Here is an 18,497-nt window from a genome sequence, read left to right as displayed (position 1 = left end):
TTGAAGTAACCTACCTCAGAATTTGTTAACACTGAAAATGGATATAACGACGGCTTTTCGTACGTGAAATGTCTGTAGCACCATCCAATGTTAAACGAAGTTTAATATTTCTCTGTCATTATAATATAGTCGGCCGAGGTGGCCGAGCGGTTCTAGGCGCTACAGCCTGGAGCCGCGCGATCGCTACGGTCGCAGGTTCGAATCCTGCCTCGGGCATGGATGTGTGTGATGTCCTTAGGTTAGTTAGGTTTAAGTAGTTCTAAGTTCTAGGGGATGATGACCTCAGAAGTTAAGTCCCATAGTGCTCAGAGCCATTTGAACCATTATAAGATAATAGCTTTCCAGTGACCGATTCCCCGACGGTTCTTGGATTTTTCTTTTCTTAGCACTTAACACAGTTTTCGTGTCTGAGCTTTACCTATTAACTCAAATATGCATAGCAGTTTGACCAAGTCTTGGTCTGTGTGCACAAACGTAGATCAGTCAGAATGCAACCAATATGTGGAAATGGAAATCCACTTATTCTTCCCTTCGCGTGCAAAAACTATTATCGCCTTTGCGAATTTCAATATTTATGGCGATAGCAAAGAGTAACTACTTTATGTAGACAGATGAGAGAATGGAATCAGGAACAGACAAAGCCATCAACTAAACTCTAAAATCGTCGAACGCAATATACAGGGACAACGATCTTCTGTTCACATTGAATGTCCATGCACACCTGTTCCAAATGAATCAATCTTGAGAAATATTATAGTTTAACAAAGTAAAGCAAAAGATTACTTCTATACAACAGTCTAATAAAAACGAAAATCCGCGTATGTCACTTAAATCGCTGTTTCCTGTTTATATATGGGAGAAAACTATGTTGATTAACTACAAACGGGCATGGCACATTGTTTTATTAGATGGTCGAAGCCTTAGGAACAAAAGGTCGCGATGGGTCAGTACAGTGTACTGTGTCTACTTACAATCGCCAAAACATGTCAAACGAAAGTTTATTGGTTGTTTCACGTTTGCGTTGAGTTATATTTCACTGTATTCCATTGCTATAATCTGTGAGACAGCAGCTACGAACAAAGTCATTCAAACGTATCATAGTTCACTCGCAGTCCCCGCGCCACTAGAAATCCAGCGGTCGGTGGTTCATAAGAAATTTGATGCACTCAGCAAAATAATTTTCTAAGAGTGGTCATACACCATTGTTTCAAACTTCTTTTGAATTACCGCTGTCACGTTATCGACTCATGTGTATCTTACAGAAAAGAAATGAAAGGCTCTACCTCAAATCTTCAAGCCACAGGTTCTCGTACACTTCTGCGAGTGGACAACCAGCAATTATATGAGATTACCGCAATAAGATTTATCACCTACAAAATTTAGTTGTTGTGGCATGACAGTTCTCCAAACTGACCAACGCATTCTTTCGTATCGGTTGCAGTTAATGGAAGCATAGAAACCAAGGCAGATCGCACAAATACCTTTCGACTTTTGCAGTGAGGGCGGGGCAGTTTCACTGATTTAGTTTCTTGCCATAGTTCGATTAACAATATTTATTACCTTTGAATATCCACTAAGTCATAGAAACCAGAATGCAGCATCTATGAAGTCTCCAGTCAAAATGGGACGGAAACGTGGTGTTCAAAATGTTTATGTGCATATGTATGTACGATGTGAACAATTCATATTCCGGCACACAAGATCATAAGATTTTTACGCTGTTTCGTTCTTCTTAGCTGACTCAAATATACCGGTTCCCATCAGACGCATTAAAAAATACGTCAATGCATGCAGGAAATGTCCCGCTATTAGAAACATCTGTGGAGTAGAGTCAAACTTTAAGTGTCTCATTGGCTGCATATCAAAAAAATGAAAAACCAACTATTACGTCTCTCGACAATCTAAATTGTTTGACACGCAAAGGAAAACCTACTTCGACATTCTGTTCAACATGACATACGCCACAGCAGACTGACATCCCAACCTCCCGATTTCAGAAAATACAGGACACTTAAAAACACCTAGTTATTTTAACTTGTTGGCAGCACAGGCATATGGGGCGACACAAGCGGTTCAAGCAGAAACACGGATGCGACAAATGACACTTCATTCAACAGAAGTATTTAAAATGGGTCTCAAAAATGATCTCTTTGATACAAATGTTGGTTAATTTATGTTGTTTCTGTATACAGCATATAATGAATTTGCGATGTTTGTTTTTGAAGATAATATGTTATGCATCACATCGTATCATCCTCATTACATATAAACCTGTACATTTATTGGCGTATGTAAACAAAATGACAATTGCATTTGTATGCTTACACATGGATAATAAATAAGAACTGTAATAATCATATGGTAATGACCTGACACTCCACGTAGTGTGTAAATAAAATTAACGTGATTTTCCCCACATATGCAACAAATTTGTTTGCACTGGGCGAGAGGTCGTATTTGCTCCTACCACTGCAATTCTAAACCGTGAAGCACGAAGATAGGGCAGCCAGTGGCATGTAGACGCGTCTTTACCAAAAAACTTACTAAACACGGGTTACTTTATGCATGCTCTAGTGCTACCATTCTGGGGTAATGTGATGTCCGTGTGAATAGTAACAACTGACATCTACGAAACTTTAAAGATTCTAGGGGCAACCTATTGTGTTTTGGCCTGTCTTGTTTATAGACACTACGAAATGCTGCAACAGACAGCGTCATCTACGAGCTGAGGAATTACACGCAGATTTCCATTTATTTTCTGACAAGAATTCTACAAACGTTTTAGTTCGTTAGGCACTTATGAATTTGGTGAATGGGACACAGTAACTTCCACAAACCAATTTAAAAACAAATTATGCCGGTTTAAGAACAAAACAGGACAGGCAGATCATTAAGCAGATATGCAACCAACCGAAGTACGTAGGTGAACTATTTTGTTTTAGGGCAAATATTTCTTAGTGATACCCGAACACTTTATCCGACGATAAATAACTGTGTGTGCTCGAGGATTGCTTTCTTGATACTTCATAAAGGGCAAGTACCGGTAAGTTTATAAAGTTCACTCATCAGATCACTATGTCAGAAAGATTAACTTTATTTCTAATTAGCAGATGGTTTAAGGCACAGATAAAAATGTCAGATCATTTTGTTCTTCTAGTCCAAACTCACGGGTACGTTTTGCACAACGGAATGAAAATTTCTAATACGATTATCCTATTGTTTTACATTATTACTAGTCTAGATAGGTGCGTTGTTGTAACCCAAAAGGTATCACAAACATACTGCATGTAAAGTTTTGCTACAGTGAATAAAATTCAGGTCCGTAACTGGCACCTATTAGCGAAAGCACAAAACAATAACAGTAATACTTGTAATTTCAAACAAAAACTTGAACTTGACACGCGGGTAAATACTCTTAGTTGCATGCTTGCAGCAATGAATACTAACCCATGCTACGGTGCAGTTTATAACAACACTTCACGTATTACGAAGATACTGCTAGTATCTTGCACCTTACCTGTATATATCAGCTCTGCTATTCCAATGGAGATCAAGTATTCCGACACATAAACACATGCACACGCGAACCTCGCGTACGTAATATCCTAGCACGCACTTTAACGCAAAAATAAAAAAAGACCTGATATCAAAACACACCTTCTGGACAGAATAATTTCACGCCTGTCCTACACTTTGCTCGCGTCACGCTGCTAAACACACGAACTATACCGCTCAAGCATCCCTGTATGGGTGTGGCTAAATCACGTAAACATCCGATGTCGCCCGAATCGTCACGAAGACGCTCCCTGAATTTACCTCCATAAAAAAAATTCTCTGTATACGTTATCTTGGTGATGAAGATCAGAAAAAATTACGCAAAAACACAGCAGCTCGTTTATCACTTTATAATATATAAGAAGTCATATTTTAGCTAGTTGGCTATCTAGGCAACGATGACTGTTACTAGATTTGCCTCTGTTAAAGTAAACAAAGTTATCTCTGTTTAGTATCGTTGCGAGAACAGTACTGCGTCTGTGGTGGCGAATGGAAAGTTATTAAATCTGGTGTTTTTATTTAGCTCTTTGTTATTATTGTCTTGGAAATACGTTGTACTAGGTTATGTTATTAAATGCATAATGGAAAGTATGTAATGGGGCAGAATGGACCAATAAATGGTTATGATGATATTTGAAAAGGCGGTCAACTTGTGAAATGCAAAATATTTAATGATTAATTATGGTCAAAGGCAAAAACACAAAAAAAACGCTATAAATGTCACCAATGTCGCTTATGATCGAGAAACATGAATTTCATGCATTGGCGATCCTGGCCATGTTTATAGATATACAATCTTCGGCTTGCTTATTATAGTAGCGTCTGTGTTAAGGTTGATGTTTGTGTGACGTTAAGGTGTTTGATTGCAATGGAAGGGGGTGGAGAGGCGTCAGGTGCGATGGTTCCGGTAAACAGTAATGATTCAAGCAGTGAAGATGAAGGTGATACTAAGGACGACGACATTCAACAGAAGTTTGATACCGCTTTGCCTGCGAAACATACCTATCTGGGAGACCTCGAAGAAGTGAGAGGAAGAATTGTATTAGATGATGGTTCGTTGCAGACAATCCCAATTCTTCCTCAGCCTGGAGTTGTCTTGGTGCCAGGACAGACCCTACCACTTACAGTTTTTTACCCACCAACAGTCAGCATGCTACGGCGAAGTATCAACACTGATCGAATATTTGGCGTAATTTGTATAAAGTATGTAAATTCATCTCCTGCGACGATAGCGAATGTTGGGACAACGGCGGAAATATACGAATTCCAGGATGAGGAGTCTGACTTCGGTTTCCGTATCAAGGCAAAGGGGAGGCAAAGGTTTCGGGTGATTGAATCAAATCGACAAGTCGATGGGAATATAATAGCAAAGGTTAAAATATTACCAGAAGTGATTTTGCCTGACCCCCTGAAGGAAATTAAACACCTTTCACTGAATCGCCTGAGACAATTCAAAAATCTGCAGCAGTGGTCCTGTTTAAATGCTCGAGATGCTGTACAAACACGTTGGCCAATTTGGGTGTATATGCAGTACCAGACAGAATATCTGATACCAAGAATAATGCATCACTTGCAGCATGTAAGCAGTGGAAGAAGTAATGTAGCGATTCCAAAGGATCCCGTAGAATTATCTTTCTGGGTGGCACAAAACTTGCCTATTGTTGATGAACAGAGGCTTAGGCTGCTAAGCATTAATTCAGCTGTTCAACGTCTTCGACTTGAACTTTGTATATTAGAAAGGTGTAAACTATTTTGTTGCAGCGATTGTGGCACAATAGTTGCCAGAAAACGTGACGTATTTCCCATGTCTGTTGAAGGCCCTCAGGGTACATATGTAAATCCTGGCGGCTATGTACATGAGACTATGACACTGTATAAAGTACAAGGGTTAGAGCTTTTGAGTGAGGAGCCAGATACTGAATATTCATGGTTCCCAGGTTATGGGTGGACAATAGCTCAGTGTAGGCAATGCCATAAACACATGGGGTGGAAATTTACTGCAGTGAAAAAAGGTCTAAAACCAGATACATTCTGGTGCTTATGTCGCAGGTCACTTGCACCAAAATTGTCACCACAAGATGATGATGATGACACAGAGCTTGTCATGTAAGCAGAAAACTAATTTAGACTTGTTTAATGTATTAATGTATACTCTTGCATTGTGTATATTTATCTCATTATGGCTGGCTGCAAATATATAAATTTGTTTTGGATATTTATGTAAAATACTTGGAAAGTTGTATAAAGTAGTGAGAAGGGAAGTACAGTGACCTGATTAAGATAGTGAGATTACTAAAGACTGTTATAAGGAATGAAGAAAGCACATTTAGTATATTTTTGTATGTATGTGTGGTGTAGTTCAGAATTTTGAATATCAATATTAGCAGAATGCTATTTATTCTTTCTGCTCATTTATGTATTAAGAAGATTGGGATCATTATTGGTTGTTAAGTAGAAAACATGATTAGTAGTTGAAGGATGTTGGAATTGGAAATACTCATCATTACATTTCTTTTGCAAATTCATTCCAATGTATCACAAAGCAGGAAGAACATTGACCAAAATTCAGTATGAATGAAACTGCAAGGCATAATTGTCTGTAGCATTTATCTTTGATTTTAATCAGAGGTTTACTGTAATATATTATAGAGCCACATTAAAAAGATAAAATGTTTTTATTTTAAATGCTTTTCAAGTACAGAACATTAAAAGTGATAGCATACCTTATATTTAGTTCTGATTCCACTGGAGAAATTTGTTTCTCTCTCCCTGTCCCTTGCCTTCCCCTTCCTCCAAAACTATAATTTCAGTAGTGCTTTGTATACAATGATAGTTGCTAATTGACCAGCAAGCAAAATCCCATAATATTTTGGTGGAAGACAACAATCTCCAACATTCTTCACAGATAAAATTGACTGATTTACTCAGAGAGAGAGAAGAGCATTATTTGTCTTGTGAAGTATTACTGTTTCATGTAAAACAGTAACACATGTCGAATAAGCTGCTCTGTGCAGACTGTGCACAATATTTCCATATTTTGAAAATTATTACATTGTAGTGATAGATAGGGGAAGCTTTTAAAGAGGAGTCAAATTATAAAAATGACGGGTCGTCACTCAGGTAAAAGATTTAAAATATTGAAAATGATTAACAGAAATTATGATGAAATGAGAAGTTTTTAAATTTTGCTGTTCTTTTTGGAACACTTTCAAACAGAGAGGGTGGGGGTTATTTGAATGACATTAAAGAGAGAGAATATTTTTTAAAAAATCAAATTTTGGTGCAAAAAGGCAGAAATAACTATTGGAAGTCCATAACAAGGTAAAAGTGACTCAATTACTAGTAACTAAAAACAAATAAAGGAATAATATGACAAACGAATTTAAAGGCATATGGAAAGCACAACAAAGTGGCTCTAAAATGACATGGTGTCAGCAGTGTTGAAGTTTTTAAAATATTCTCATATCTGCTGCCTGATAGATTCCTACATAATGTTTGTTGGTATCATCTGTATGTCTTAAGCTGTAAACCTATGAAAACTTGTAGACTTTTGGAAGGCTTGTCATATATGCTAACTGGCCATAACATAGCCAAATTCAGCATGAAAATAGCAATAAAACAAAATGTGTAACCCTTTATAGAAGATACGAGTAAGTGACTCAGAATTATTTAATAATGGCGGAGGGCACAATGATGTGATACTTCCAATATGTATGTAACACTATGTAGAAACATATTTCTGAGAATGCTATTATAGTGTCAACTAATTGTGCTTTGACTCATGTGACATCCTGGTATTCCTTTCAAGTTTCAAATTGTGACTTGAACATAGAGTTTCAGATGCCTTCTGGACATACATTAATAGTTTTTCCTGTGCAAAATAACTTTGATAATCTCAATTTAATTTATCACTTCTTAGGTATAGAGCATCATTTTTGGTAACTACTGTGATACTGTAAATAAATTGAAAATTCAGAGTTGACTTCTATAGTTTATACATAAATTGTTATATTTTGCCTGCAGTGAAGTAGTTGCTGGGAACATTTGAAATGTGTGATAGGGTTACTGAGGGTCTTAGATTTGTGAATTAGATTTACATATTTTTTCTGATTCGAGAAGTTCAGTAACTTCAGGTCATTGTACTGTGTAATTCTGTATGTCAGCTTTGTTGAATAAAAATAATCTGCAATTAGTGAGCAACCCAATAGTTCCAAGTCATTGTGACCGAACAAAGTAAGATTGTAAGATCTAGCACTTTCTGTATTTGCTGATGCACATCAGATGTTCCAGACTACAAACATTTTTACCGCAAAATTGAAAGAAGAGTATCACATAGCAATAAAAATTTAAAACTAAAAGTGCACATAAAGCTGACATTAGTTTGTGCACATTTGAATACTAGTTGTGGGCATAACTTTTATCTGTTCAAGAAGACTATTTGTCCATCAATAAAGAAATGTTCGTACGAGTGCTTCCTGACCATGACTAGTGTTTTCTTTGTTAGGACTGTGAATCTAACTTAAGTAAGGTAATATTATGAAAAGGACAGTTTCCACACACCACATAGAAGGGATGCTAAGTTGGAGATAGGAAAAACAAATAAGTCCACGCTATGTGATGAGTAGCGACTATTCTTTTCCTAATATTGTCATTATTCCATCCCGGATTTTCCGTAGTTTAAATAAGTTAAAGAGCTATTGATTATAACTTTGTTCTGTGTTGAGCTGTAAATGACTAACATCCTTATAGAGCACAAAATTGTTGAAGATTTTATGACTACTTTTTTTTTTTTTTAATATTTTCTGTTGGCTTTTGTCTCAGATTCTTCGGTCAACATTTGATTAATGTTTTTTCTAACATTTTAACAGCATGAGTGGCTGGCATTGTAATATATTCGTCCTCCATTGCTTTGACAATGGCAGCCTGTCATGCTGATAAAATGTTAGAAAATCATCAAACAAATGTTGTCTAAGGATCCTGAGATAAAAACTAACAAGCATCCTAATTTGAGGTTGAAAATTATACTTGACTATTGTGACAAGAATTTTTCTGTCTCTTACTTGATTTAAAAACTTAAAGTACCAATAGAGTGATGGTGTCCTAATAATTGTGTTAATATCATAATTAAAGATTTTCTTCTGCTGATAAAAAATAGTGTCTCTCTCTGTTCTTAGAAAACTGGCAAGAATCACTACCTTACTCTCTTAAATATGCCATTTGAAGAAAGTTCTCAGACTTAAAGAAAGTGTTAGGTCTAACAGTATGAAAGAACAGACTGATTGAATGGTTGTATTCTTTTTTAAAAGCACATATGTACAGTATTTGTTAAACAGAAATAAATATATATTGTTTAGATGTTACCAATATAATATCTTTTGAAAGGGATTTGATACTTATCCTGATCACAAGTTTTAATGCATGAATATGAAACTATAGTTACAGTTGACTGTCATAGCATTATATGTATTATATCAAATTCAGTCATGTTGCTACTTATATTTCTGAGCTGGGCAAATACAACTAAGGGGGTGGTGAAGTATGGGAGTGTTTACCTTACGTGCGACTGAATTCATCTGATATGTTTGATAACTATGTGACCATTTTTTTATTAGTACTGTTGTCCAGTAATTGTATTCAGGCGACTTTCACAAAGCTTCAGAGCAATATGCTAATTATTCAGTATACAACATAAATATCCTGATGTAGCTTGAAGACTGTACAGAATATTTTTACTGCCAGTGTATAATTATTCACCTGTAATTTAGCAATTGCTGTAAAACTATGTATGTTGGTCAGACTATGGTAAATGGTCGGAATACTATGGAAGGAAAAGATTAAACAATTTAATACTGTGATGAATAATTAGTGTACGATTTAATTTAAATAAAGGCAAAACAGACCTGTATATGTAATTTGTACTTAATCTTTGCTTTCATTTCCAAACTTTTATTTGACGCATCCTCATAGTGGGTTAATAGCCATTGTGATAGTGTTGTTCAATCTAACCTTCAAGTTGAAGAGTTATTTATTGGAGGTGATCTGCAGTCATTGAGCATTCATTCAGTGTTAGTTTTGTAGTCTTTTATGTGGTAGCAATAAATAACAGCTAAAAAAGTTACTTTCTTGATACATAACAGAACATATGCTCATAGGAATGATAATCATTGGATGTATATGCAAGCACTATACTGCGTGTTCCATTTCCAGAAAAGTCAAGTAAAAAAGTGAGATTTTGAAATACGTATTGAAAACCTTAATCTGCGAAACACATATTTTGTGCAGAAGTTTCTCACAATAGTCTTTTATTGTATTATATTCTTATCTGTATGTACTATCACAATCTTTTCTTTTCAGTCAGCAATCTGCAATACTGACTCATGGAGGAAAGGGACAGAGAAAGACTCGCCATAGTATGCTGTAGGGACAGCAGAGTCAAAATGCTGTCCCCTTCACGTATATTGTTACAATGATTAACAAACATGGGCAACTTTTTTGGGTTTTATTTATTTAGTAGCCTAAAAGTCTAAATATATACAGAACTACATTATATATAGCTTTCAAGCACATGTTTCATTTTTCAGCTGCCTGGCTAATAGCTTGAAATAGCACTGAACTATGTCTAGCTTACACTTATAATTAAATATATGTGAGAGTAATTTCTGTACAAAAATCTGCACACTTCTTATTTCAAAACTCAATAACAGATTACCAGCAGACATCAGGCAAAGATCTGGAAATCCACAAATATTCAAAACTAAAGTAAAAGAGTACCTTATTAGTCATCCCTTCTATAAATTATCATGATATCTGGATTCAGGATGAGTATTAAACAGCTTTAACTTTATCAGTGGATAGCAGGAACACAGTGAGCAAAAAGTGGATGAAAAATATATATGATAATTTGACATTTTAAATCTACTCAAGTGTTATGTCATGTTCAATAACTGAGTATGCATTAATTTTTGCCAACTTGACATGAGGGGGGGGGGGGGGAAACCAGATCACGACAATGTAACAGATCTCAACAGTATGCTAAAGCTTACAATGATGTGAAAAGAACTGCATTACTTTCATTGAATTTGCATCAGATTTTTATTATTGCTTCAGTGTTTCATGTCCAGAAATGACCTTGCCAGAAAATTACTGCAAAAAATACAAAAAATAACTGGATAAATCATGAAGTGGAACCAGTGAGAGAAAAACTTAGTTTTCTTTCCTATGTGCAATGCTAAGAATAGAAATAATAATATATGAAAGGCAGAACTTAGGAACTATCACAATTATTACAAAGATCTGCTCTTAGAAACTAAAAGTAAATACGTAGGCACAATGTTAAGAAACCCTAATGATGGCTTAGCTGTTTGGAAATTTATACATAGGTTTAGTGATTGTAAGGACACATCAACTAGTGATCTTACCATAAACTACAAGGAGAAAATCATCAAATGCCAATATGAGATCACAAATGTTTATAATGAGTACTTTTCTTCTGTTGGAAAATCCATCAGTAACCATTTCAACAATCTTCATTATAGATATAAGGATACTCCAGTCAAACAAAGAATATACTTGACCCCAACAAACAGCAAAGAAATAAAATACACAGTCAGCAGGTTACAATAGATTGCCTATCAGCACATTAAACAGATGCGTACACAACAAATCTGGTGCCATGACCACATCAGTAAATGATGTAACTGCACCAGGTAGTTTCCCAGGCAATCTAAAGATAGCACAAGTAACCCCAATTTAGAAGGAAGGTAATGAATCTAAAACTGAAAACTACTGCCCTAACTCAGTCTTACTTGCATTTTCTGAGGAAATTGACGAAGTTATTTATACTAGACTAATGACATTTCTGAGTCAACACAGTCTAATATTTGAAAATCAGAATGGTTTTATGAGAAACAAGTCAACTGCAATAGCCGCAATTAAAAGACGAAATAATAGCTGCCATAGAGGACAAGGAATATGTTACTGGAGTTCCTTGCTCTAGAAAAAACATTTGATTGTGTCAGCATCACTGTATTATTTGATAAGCTATAGAACCTGGGTATAAAAGGAACTGCCTAGGAGTTAATAAAATCATATATGAGCAACAGGAAACAATTTATGTTGCTTAAAATAAACAGTGGGTATTTCAAATGCAAAATTACTAATATCAGAGGTGGAGTGTCTCAAGATTCCTTCTTTTCTTGATTTATGTTAATTATACACTATACTGTTCTCCTAACTCCAAAAAAATATTGTATGCAGCGATACATCAATCGTGTGCAAACACAAGGCCTATGACATACGGAGGTGCTGTGCAAAAGTGTATTCTAAATGCAAGTGCTTCAAAGACTGCAATAATGGAATTTAACACCAGGAAACAAATAGAATTTGGTATGAAATTGTCCATAGTAAATGGCATTGTAAAAAAGGAAAAATTGACAAAATTCTCAGGAACTGCGATCCAGGACACACTCAAATGGAACATGCACATAGATTCCTTAGCCTGCAAACTGTCTAAAAACGTACTAGCCATAAACAGGATTAACCTATATTGTAAGGATGTATATGTACTAAAAACTTCTTTCATTCATTGTTCTCATCAAATTTAAACTATGTGGTAGAAATATGGGGAGCAACAACGCAAACCGACCTAAGCACATTATTAACACTACAGAAGAAAAGTTATCAGAATTATTTTTGGTGTCAATCCAAGAGAATCCTGTCGGAACCTGTTTCCAAAATTAGGTGTGCTTCTCATTATAGATGTATACATATTAAAAATAATATTGTTTGTGAAAACAATTAATCCAAACCTACACCAGCATGATACAAGACAAAAAAATCAGTTACCATGTTAACAGCCACAGAATAGTTTTATACTGGTATGGAAAAAATGCATTTCGTGCTGGGTTGAAGCTAGCCAATGCACTACTAAAAAGTCTCACAGTCTTCCTACTAGCAAATCAAAAGACCAGCTAAAAAGAATTTTAATTCAAAATCAGTTTTTTCCCTGGATGAGCCCATCTTCATGAAAAGTGCTTTGTGAGTATGTCAATCTCATAGTTTTGAGTACACTACTGGCCATTAAAATTGCTACACCACGAAGATGATGTGCTACAGACGCCGAAATTTAACCGACAGGAAGAAGATGCCGTGATATGCAAATGATTAGCTTTTCAGAGCATTCACACAAGGCTGGCGCCGGTGACGACATCTACATGAGGAAAGTTTCCAACTGATTTCTCATACACAAACAGCAGTTGACTGGCGTTGCCCCGTGAAACGTTGTTGTGATGCCTCGTGTAAGGAGGAGAAATGCGTACCATCACGTTTCCGACTTTGATAAAGGTCAGATTGTTGCCTATCACGATTGTGGTTTATCATATCGCAACATTGCTGCTCGCATTGGTCGAGATCCAATGACTGTTAGCAGAATATGAAATCGGTGGGTTCAGGAAGGTAATACGGATGCCGTGCTGGATCCCAACGGCCTCGTATCACTAGCAGTCGAGATGACAGGCAACTTATCCGCATGGCTGTAAAGGATCATGCAGCCATGTCTCAATCCCTGAGTCAACAAATGGGGACGTTTGCAAGACAACAACCATCTGCACGAACAGTTCGATGACGTTTGCAGCAGCATGGACTATCAGCTCGAAGACCATGGCTACGGTTACCCTTGACACTGCATCACACACAGGAGCACCTGTGATGGTGTACTCAATGACGAACCTGGGTGCACAAATGGCAAAACGTCATTTTTTTCGGATGAATCCAGGTTCTGTTTACAGCATCATGATGGTCATATCCATTTTTGATGACATCGTGGTGAACGCACACTGGAAGCATGTATTCATCATCGCCATACTGGCGTATCAACCGGCATGATGGTATGGAGTGCCATAGGTTACACATCTCAGTCACCTCTTGTTCGCATTGACGGCACTTTGAACAATGGACATTACATTTCAGAAGTGTTACGACCCGTGGCTCTACCCTTCATTCGATCCGTGCAAAACCCTATATTTCAGCAGCATAACACATGACCGCATATTTCAGGTCCTGTACAGGCCTTTCTGGATACAGAAAATGTTCAACTGCTGCCCTGGCCAGCACATTCTCCAGATCTCTGATCAATTGAAAACGTCTGGTCAATGGTGGCCGAGCAACTGGCTTGTCACAATACGCCAGTCACTACTCTTGATGAACTGTGGTATCGTGTTGAAGCTGCACGGGCAGCTGTACCTGCACACATCATCCAAGCTCTGTTTGACTCAATGCCCAGGCGTATCACGGCCGTTATTACGGCCAGAGGTGGTTGTTCTGGGTACTGATTTCTCAGGCTCTATGCACCCAAATTGCATGAAAATGTAATCACATGTCAGCTCTAGTATAATATATTTGTCCAATGAATAACCTAAGGACATCACACACATCCATGCCCGAGGCAGCATTCGAACCTGCGACCGTAGGGGTCGCGCGGTTCCAGACTGTAGCGCCAAGAACCGCTTGGCCACCCCGGCCGGCAATTTTAATGGCCATTAGTGTAATTCACAGGTGATCTGATGATGATAAAAATATTTGTAACACTGTTATTTGTATATTTATTATAACACATAAATCTTTAGTTTGTAATTTGTGAACTAATATAGCGACTGCTACGGTCACAGGTTCGAATCCTACCTCGGGCATGGATGTGTGTGATGTCCTTAGGTTAGTTAGGTTTAAGTAGTTCTAAGTTCTAGGGGACTAATGACCTCAGAAGTTGAGTCCCATAGTGCTCAGAGCCATTTGAACCATTTGAACTAATATATTCAGAAGAATAATCTGTATGATGTCCTGAAACTATATATTTCTAAGGATTGTATTAGATTATTTGCTGTTGAATACATATTGGTTTTGTTATTGTTGTTATTATTATTATTATTATTACTATATTATTGGAGAAAAAGTGTGATATAGGTGTAAAAACTGTTAGTCTCTCAAATCATTTGTGCCAAATAAAAGCAGTAAAATCAAGTGTGGAAAATATGTGTAAACTACATGCCTACAAAGGACTTTGATCAAAAATAAAAGTGCAAGATTTTTCAAGAGAACAGAAACAACATTGGCATGAAGTATACACAGGAACCAATGTGAAGTCCTCAACATTATTTAAACTGAATTTAGAAAGAAATTTCCAAAACCACCCATATTAGTAGCAATGTCTCACAAAACCAGACAGATAATAGCACGTATTAGAAAGCTGCCTCACACCCTTAAATATCTAAATTCCACAAAATTCTACAGAATATGATACATGAATGCATTAAAAATAAATGAAAACAAAATTTAATAAATTTCTATTCTACCTTCCTTTTAACTACATTCTAAAATGTACTCAGAAAAATTATTTTTCATAGCTATAAAGTATGTTACCTACACTGATATCAGTACAAAATATGAACTTATGAAATATTAGACCAACTTTGGATTGTATTTAGCACTTCATAACAGATATAACTCAGGATGCTGTTCGTAATTGGAAGAAATCATCAAATGTGAACACCCCACAGGTGCCTTATAGCCACTATTGTTTATTACATACATAAATGATCTTGGAGGAGAAAACTGGAAGCCATGTGAAGTTGTCAGCAGAAGATACTACTGTCTATACGAAAATCACAAAACCAGAAAAAGAAAGTGAAATCGGGAAGACCAGCAGAGGATCAACACTGAGCTAGGGATTGACAGTTCATGATATAAATCACTGTAACATGTTATATATAAATGAGCTGAATGATGTTTTGTTGTTTGATGACACAAATGGCAGTCAATCTCTGGAAACAGTCATAACTGTAAAATATGTAGGAGTATGTATCGGTATTGATTTAAAGCAAACTGAATCAAACACACATAGTTGTAGAAAAGGCAGACACCAGATATAGGTTAATTTAAAGAACAGGTCCCTAGGAAACTTAATTAATCCACAAGTAAGGTACCATACAAAACGCTCATTTAGATTATTCTTGAGCATTGCTCATTAGTCTGGTACCCTTACCAGTTGGTACTTATACGGGTGATAGAAAATATTCAAAATGCAGCAAATTTTATCATGGATTCATTCAGTAATTGCAGAGTGTATAAAACTCCAGTGACAGACACTACATAACGCTCATTTGAATTATATAGAGGTTTGCTTTTAAAATTCTGAGAATCCGTTTGAATCAAGCAACATATCATCTCTCAGATTTTTTTGGCGTGATTAGTTAATGATGGTCTTCTTGGCATTCAACTGAATTCCCACTAGCATTTTATGCAAAATATTCTGATGACTGGATCAGTTATCAAAATATTGTACAATACATAAAACAGAAACAACTCAGTTGAATATCCAGAAGACCACCATTAATCAAGAAATCCAGATACCCAACTCTGGTCGCTACAAGGGAGGATCACTGTACAGTATACCAAGCATATTGTAACCCCATTACCTCTGCGCCTGCCATCCGAGAACAAGTAATGAACTCCCTGCAACTCCCTAAACCACTGTTTGGAGACTAGCAGCTCCCACAAAACAAATGGCTACATTTGGAGTGATGTCATAACTTGGAAGCATGGACTGTTGAAGAATGGTGTCATGTTGTCTTTGGTGACGAACTGCAGTTCTGTGCTATGCCAGATGACCATCATCAGTGCATATGGCAGTGACCTGGATAGAACCTCATTTTTCTAATGTTTTTGGAGAGGCACAGCATAGTTACGTTTGGCATCATGATGTGTTGAGCCATTGGGTGTGACTTCAAGTCAAGGTGGTAGCGACAGGGATTTCCGACAATACAATGATACACCATGTGTTGTGTATGACTTCACACACAATGCTAAGGAGAGGTGGGTTACAGAGTGTTGCAGCAACAGTCATTGCAGGAAAGCTGAACAGGATCAGAAATGATTAGTGAACAAGCTAACACACTATACAGTTACTTAACTTATGAGGCTCTCTGATCAGGAATGATGGTGTCAGAGCCTAACTAGGCGGTGTCTGCATAGCATCATGTAGTGATGAGTCTCCAAGTGCGAGTCAGCTGTTTGGCTGCCGCTGGCTGTCCTATGGCAGAGGGCACTCGTGGCATGGAGCCGCTGGAAGAAGGGTTCAGTGGGAGTGCACCACTGGGTCCACCGGATCCGCATGACTGATGTTGGTGTCTGATGGAAACTTGCAATTCCTTCACCAATTTTGACGCCCGTGGGTTGGTGTCGATATGTGATATCTTGCATCTGTATAAGTTACCTTTCATGTGACAGTACTGTGATATAATTTTTCAACAGGGCAATGGTCATTCACACATGGGACATGTGTGTATGAACTGTATGCATTATGTTGAGGTACTCTTGCGACCAGTAAGATTCCCAGATCTATCCCAACTAGAACATGTGTGGGACCAGCTAATACCATAATGTTGTAATTAATGCTATTAAGCCATAATCAATGATATGGGTTACTTTTCGGTACAAAAGGCCAGTTGGTATAATTATTAATTATAAATATAATGGTCTCTGTAATGTTTCATGGGCAATCTATGTGAGCATAATACAGGGCATTCCCAAAAAAAAATGTACACACAGTTTTTACGACTGTAACACTAATATTTATTAAGACATGGAAAAATTTCAAAATAATATGAACAAATGCAGAAATCAGCCATTCAGATTATTGGCCATTATCGTCCAGACACAGCTGATAATGCTGACTGATGGAAAGCAACATGTTCCTAATTGTTGCAACTAATATTTTGTTACATTCATTTTCAATGGCTACTTTGAACTCATTAACTGTACCTCATCTTCTTCTATAAACAGTGTGCTTCACATGTCCCAATACAAAAGAAATCCCTAGGAATTAAATCTGGAGAGAATGGAGGGTACTTGATACTGCCCCTATGTCCTATCTATTTGTCCTGTAGAAGTTTGCCAAGGTAGGCCCTTACATCACGATGGCATGGGGGTTCCATCCTGCTGGAAATACCTTTCTCCACCTCAAAACATCTCTTCACTGCATGGCATGGCATATTTCTGTAGTAAGTTCAGGTAATTTTCATCAGTCACTGTAAGCTCTAAAAAGAAAGGTCCAATCAAATCAAATGCTTATAAACCACACCACACTGCAACTCCTGGTAGGTCATCAAGACGGAAAATTAATTTTGTTTTGTCTTAGTTCAGAGAATATTATTGAGTTTGTGTTCAAGGAACTGTAGTCAATGTAGGACAGATGGGCTAAACCTGCATCCTAGAATTGCTGTAACCAGTTTTACCAAAGCTGAATAACATATTTTGCTATCCTTTGTTACTTTAATTTTGAATGTGCTGCCCTAGAACCCACTCATCCATACTACCAGGACACTTGTATTAGTCTTTTTTCAGATTTTTATTAAAATGGACACCCTAGACCACAATAATTCAGATGTAATAGAGGCCCACTGTTGGACTGTATGAAAAGTGAGGGCGGGCATACTTCTTGTTATTATGTCTGACCACCACAAGGAATGATCGCCACACTATGTACCAATCACATCACAATACCCCTTCACGTCTGCACCTGCCATTTCACTAGTAATGGACCCCATGAGACATTTTGTTTCATGCTGCAAGTTTTGTTCGGGACTAGCAGCTGCCAGACTAGGGGATTACTATCCCACGCATAGACTGATGTTAACACTACTACACAAACAACTGCATTTGGCATGGTGCTGTGCCTAGGAAGCATGGACTGCTGATGAATAGCATCACATTATACTTAGCAATGAACTGCAATTCTGCACTACACCAGATGATCATTGTCGGCAAGTATGGTGGCAGCTTGTGCAGAGGCCCCATTCTCCCATTGTTTTGGAGGGGGCACGGTACTATTAATCCTGGCATCATGGTGTGAGGAATCATCAGGTATGACTTCAGGTCAATGCTGGTAATGA

The 18,497-nt window shown here is 37.1% G+C and overlaps 2 protein-coding genes across 3 annotated transcripts in view; one reads left to right on the top strand and one right to left on the bottom strand.

The window, feature by feature from the left end:
• The window catches only part of LOC126199173 (protein kinase C and casein kinase substrate in neurons protein 1-like), a 626,821-nt gene extending 623,078 nt beyond the window's left edge, over positions 1–3,743 (bottom strand). Inside the window, exon 1 of one of the 2 annotated variants that reach the window (XM_049935943.1) lies at positions 3,518–3,743. The gene's annotated coding sequence lies outside the window, so the exon portion shown is untranslated. The remainder of the gene's footprint in view (positions 1–3,517) is intronic. The other variant, XM_049935942.1, reaches the window with a different exon arrangement.
• Positions 3,744–4,017: 274 nt separating this feature from the next.
• Positions 4,018–9,452, top strand: LOC126199175 (protein cereblon). Its single transcript, XM_049935945.1, has 2 exons — positions 4,018–5,661; positions 8,730–9,452. The coding sequence occupies exons 1-2, from the start codon at positions 4,424–4,426 to the stop codon at positions 8,761–8,763; spliced, it is 1,272 nt and encodes a 423-aa protein (XP_049791902.1). The 5' UTR covers positions 4,018–4,423; the 3' UTR covers positions 8,764–9,452.
• The last annotated feature ends 9,045 nt before the right edge of the window (positions 9,453–18,497 follow it).

The sequence above is a fragment of the Schistocerca nitens genome, chromosome 8, assembly GCF_023898315.1.
Source record: "Schistocerca nitens isolate TAMUIC-IGC-003100 chromosome 8, iqSchNite1.1, whole genome shotgun sequence".
Lineage (NCBI taxonomy): Eukaryota > Metazoa > Arthropoda > Insecta > Orthoptera > Acrididae > Schistocerca > Schistocerca nitens.
Note: the sequence above shows the minus strand (reverse complement) of the source record. Positions and strands in the feature narration are given on the sequence as shown.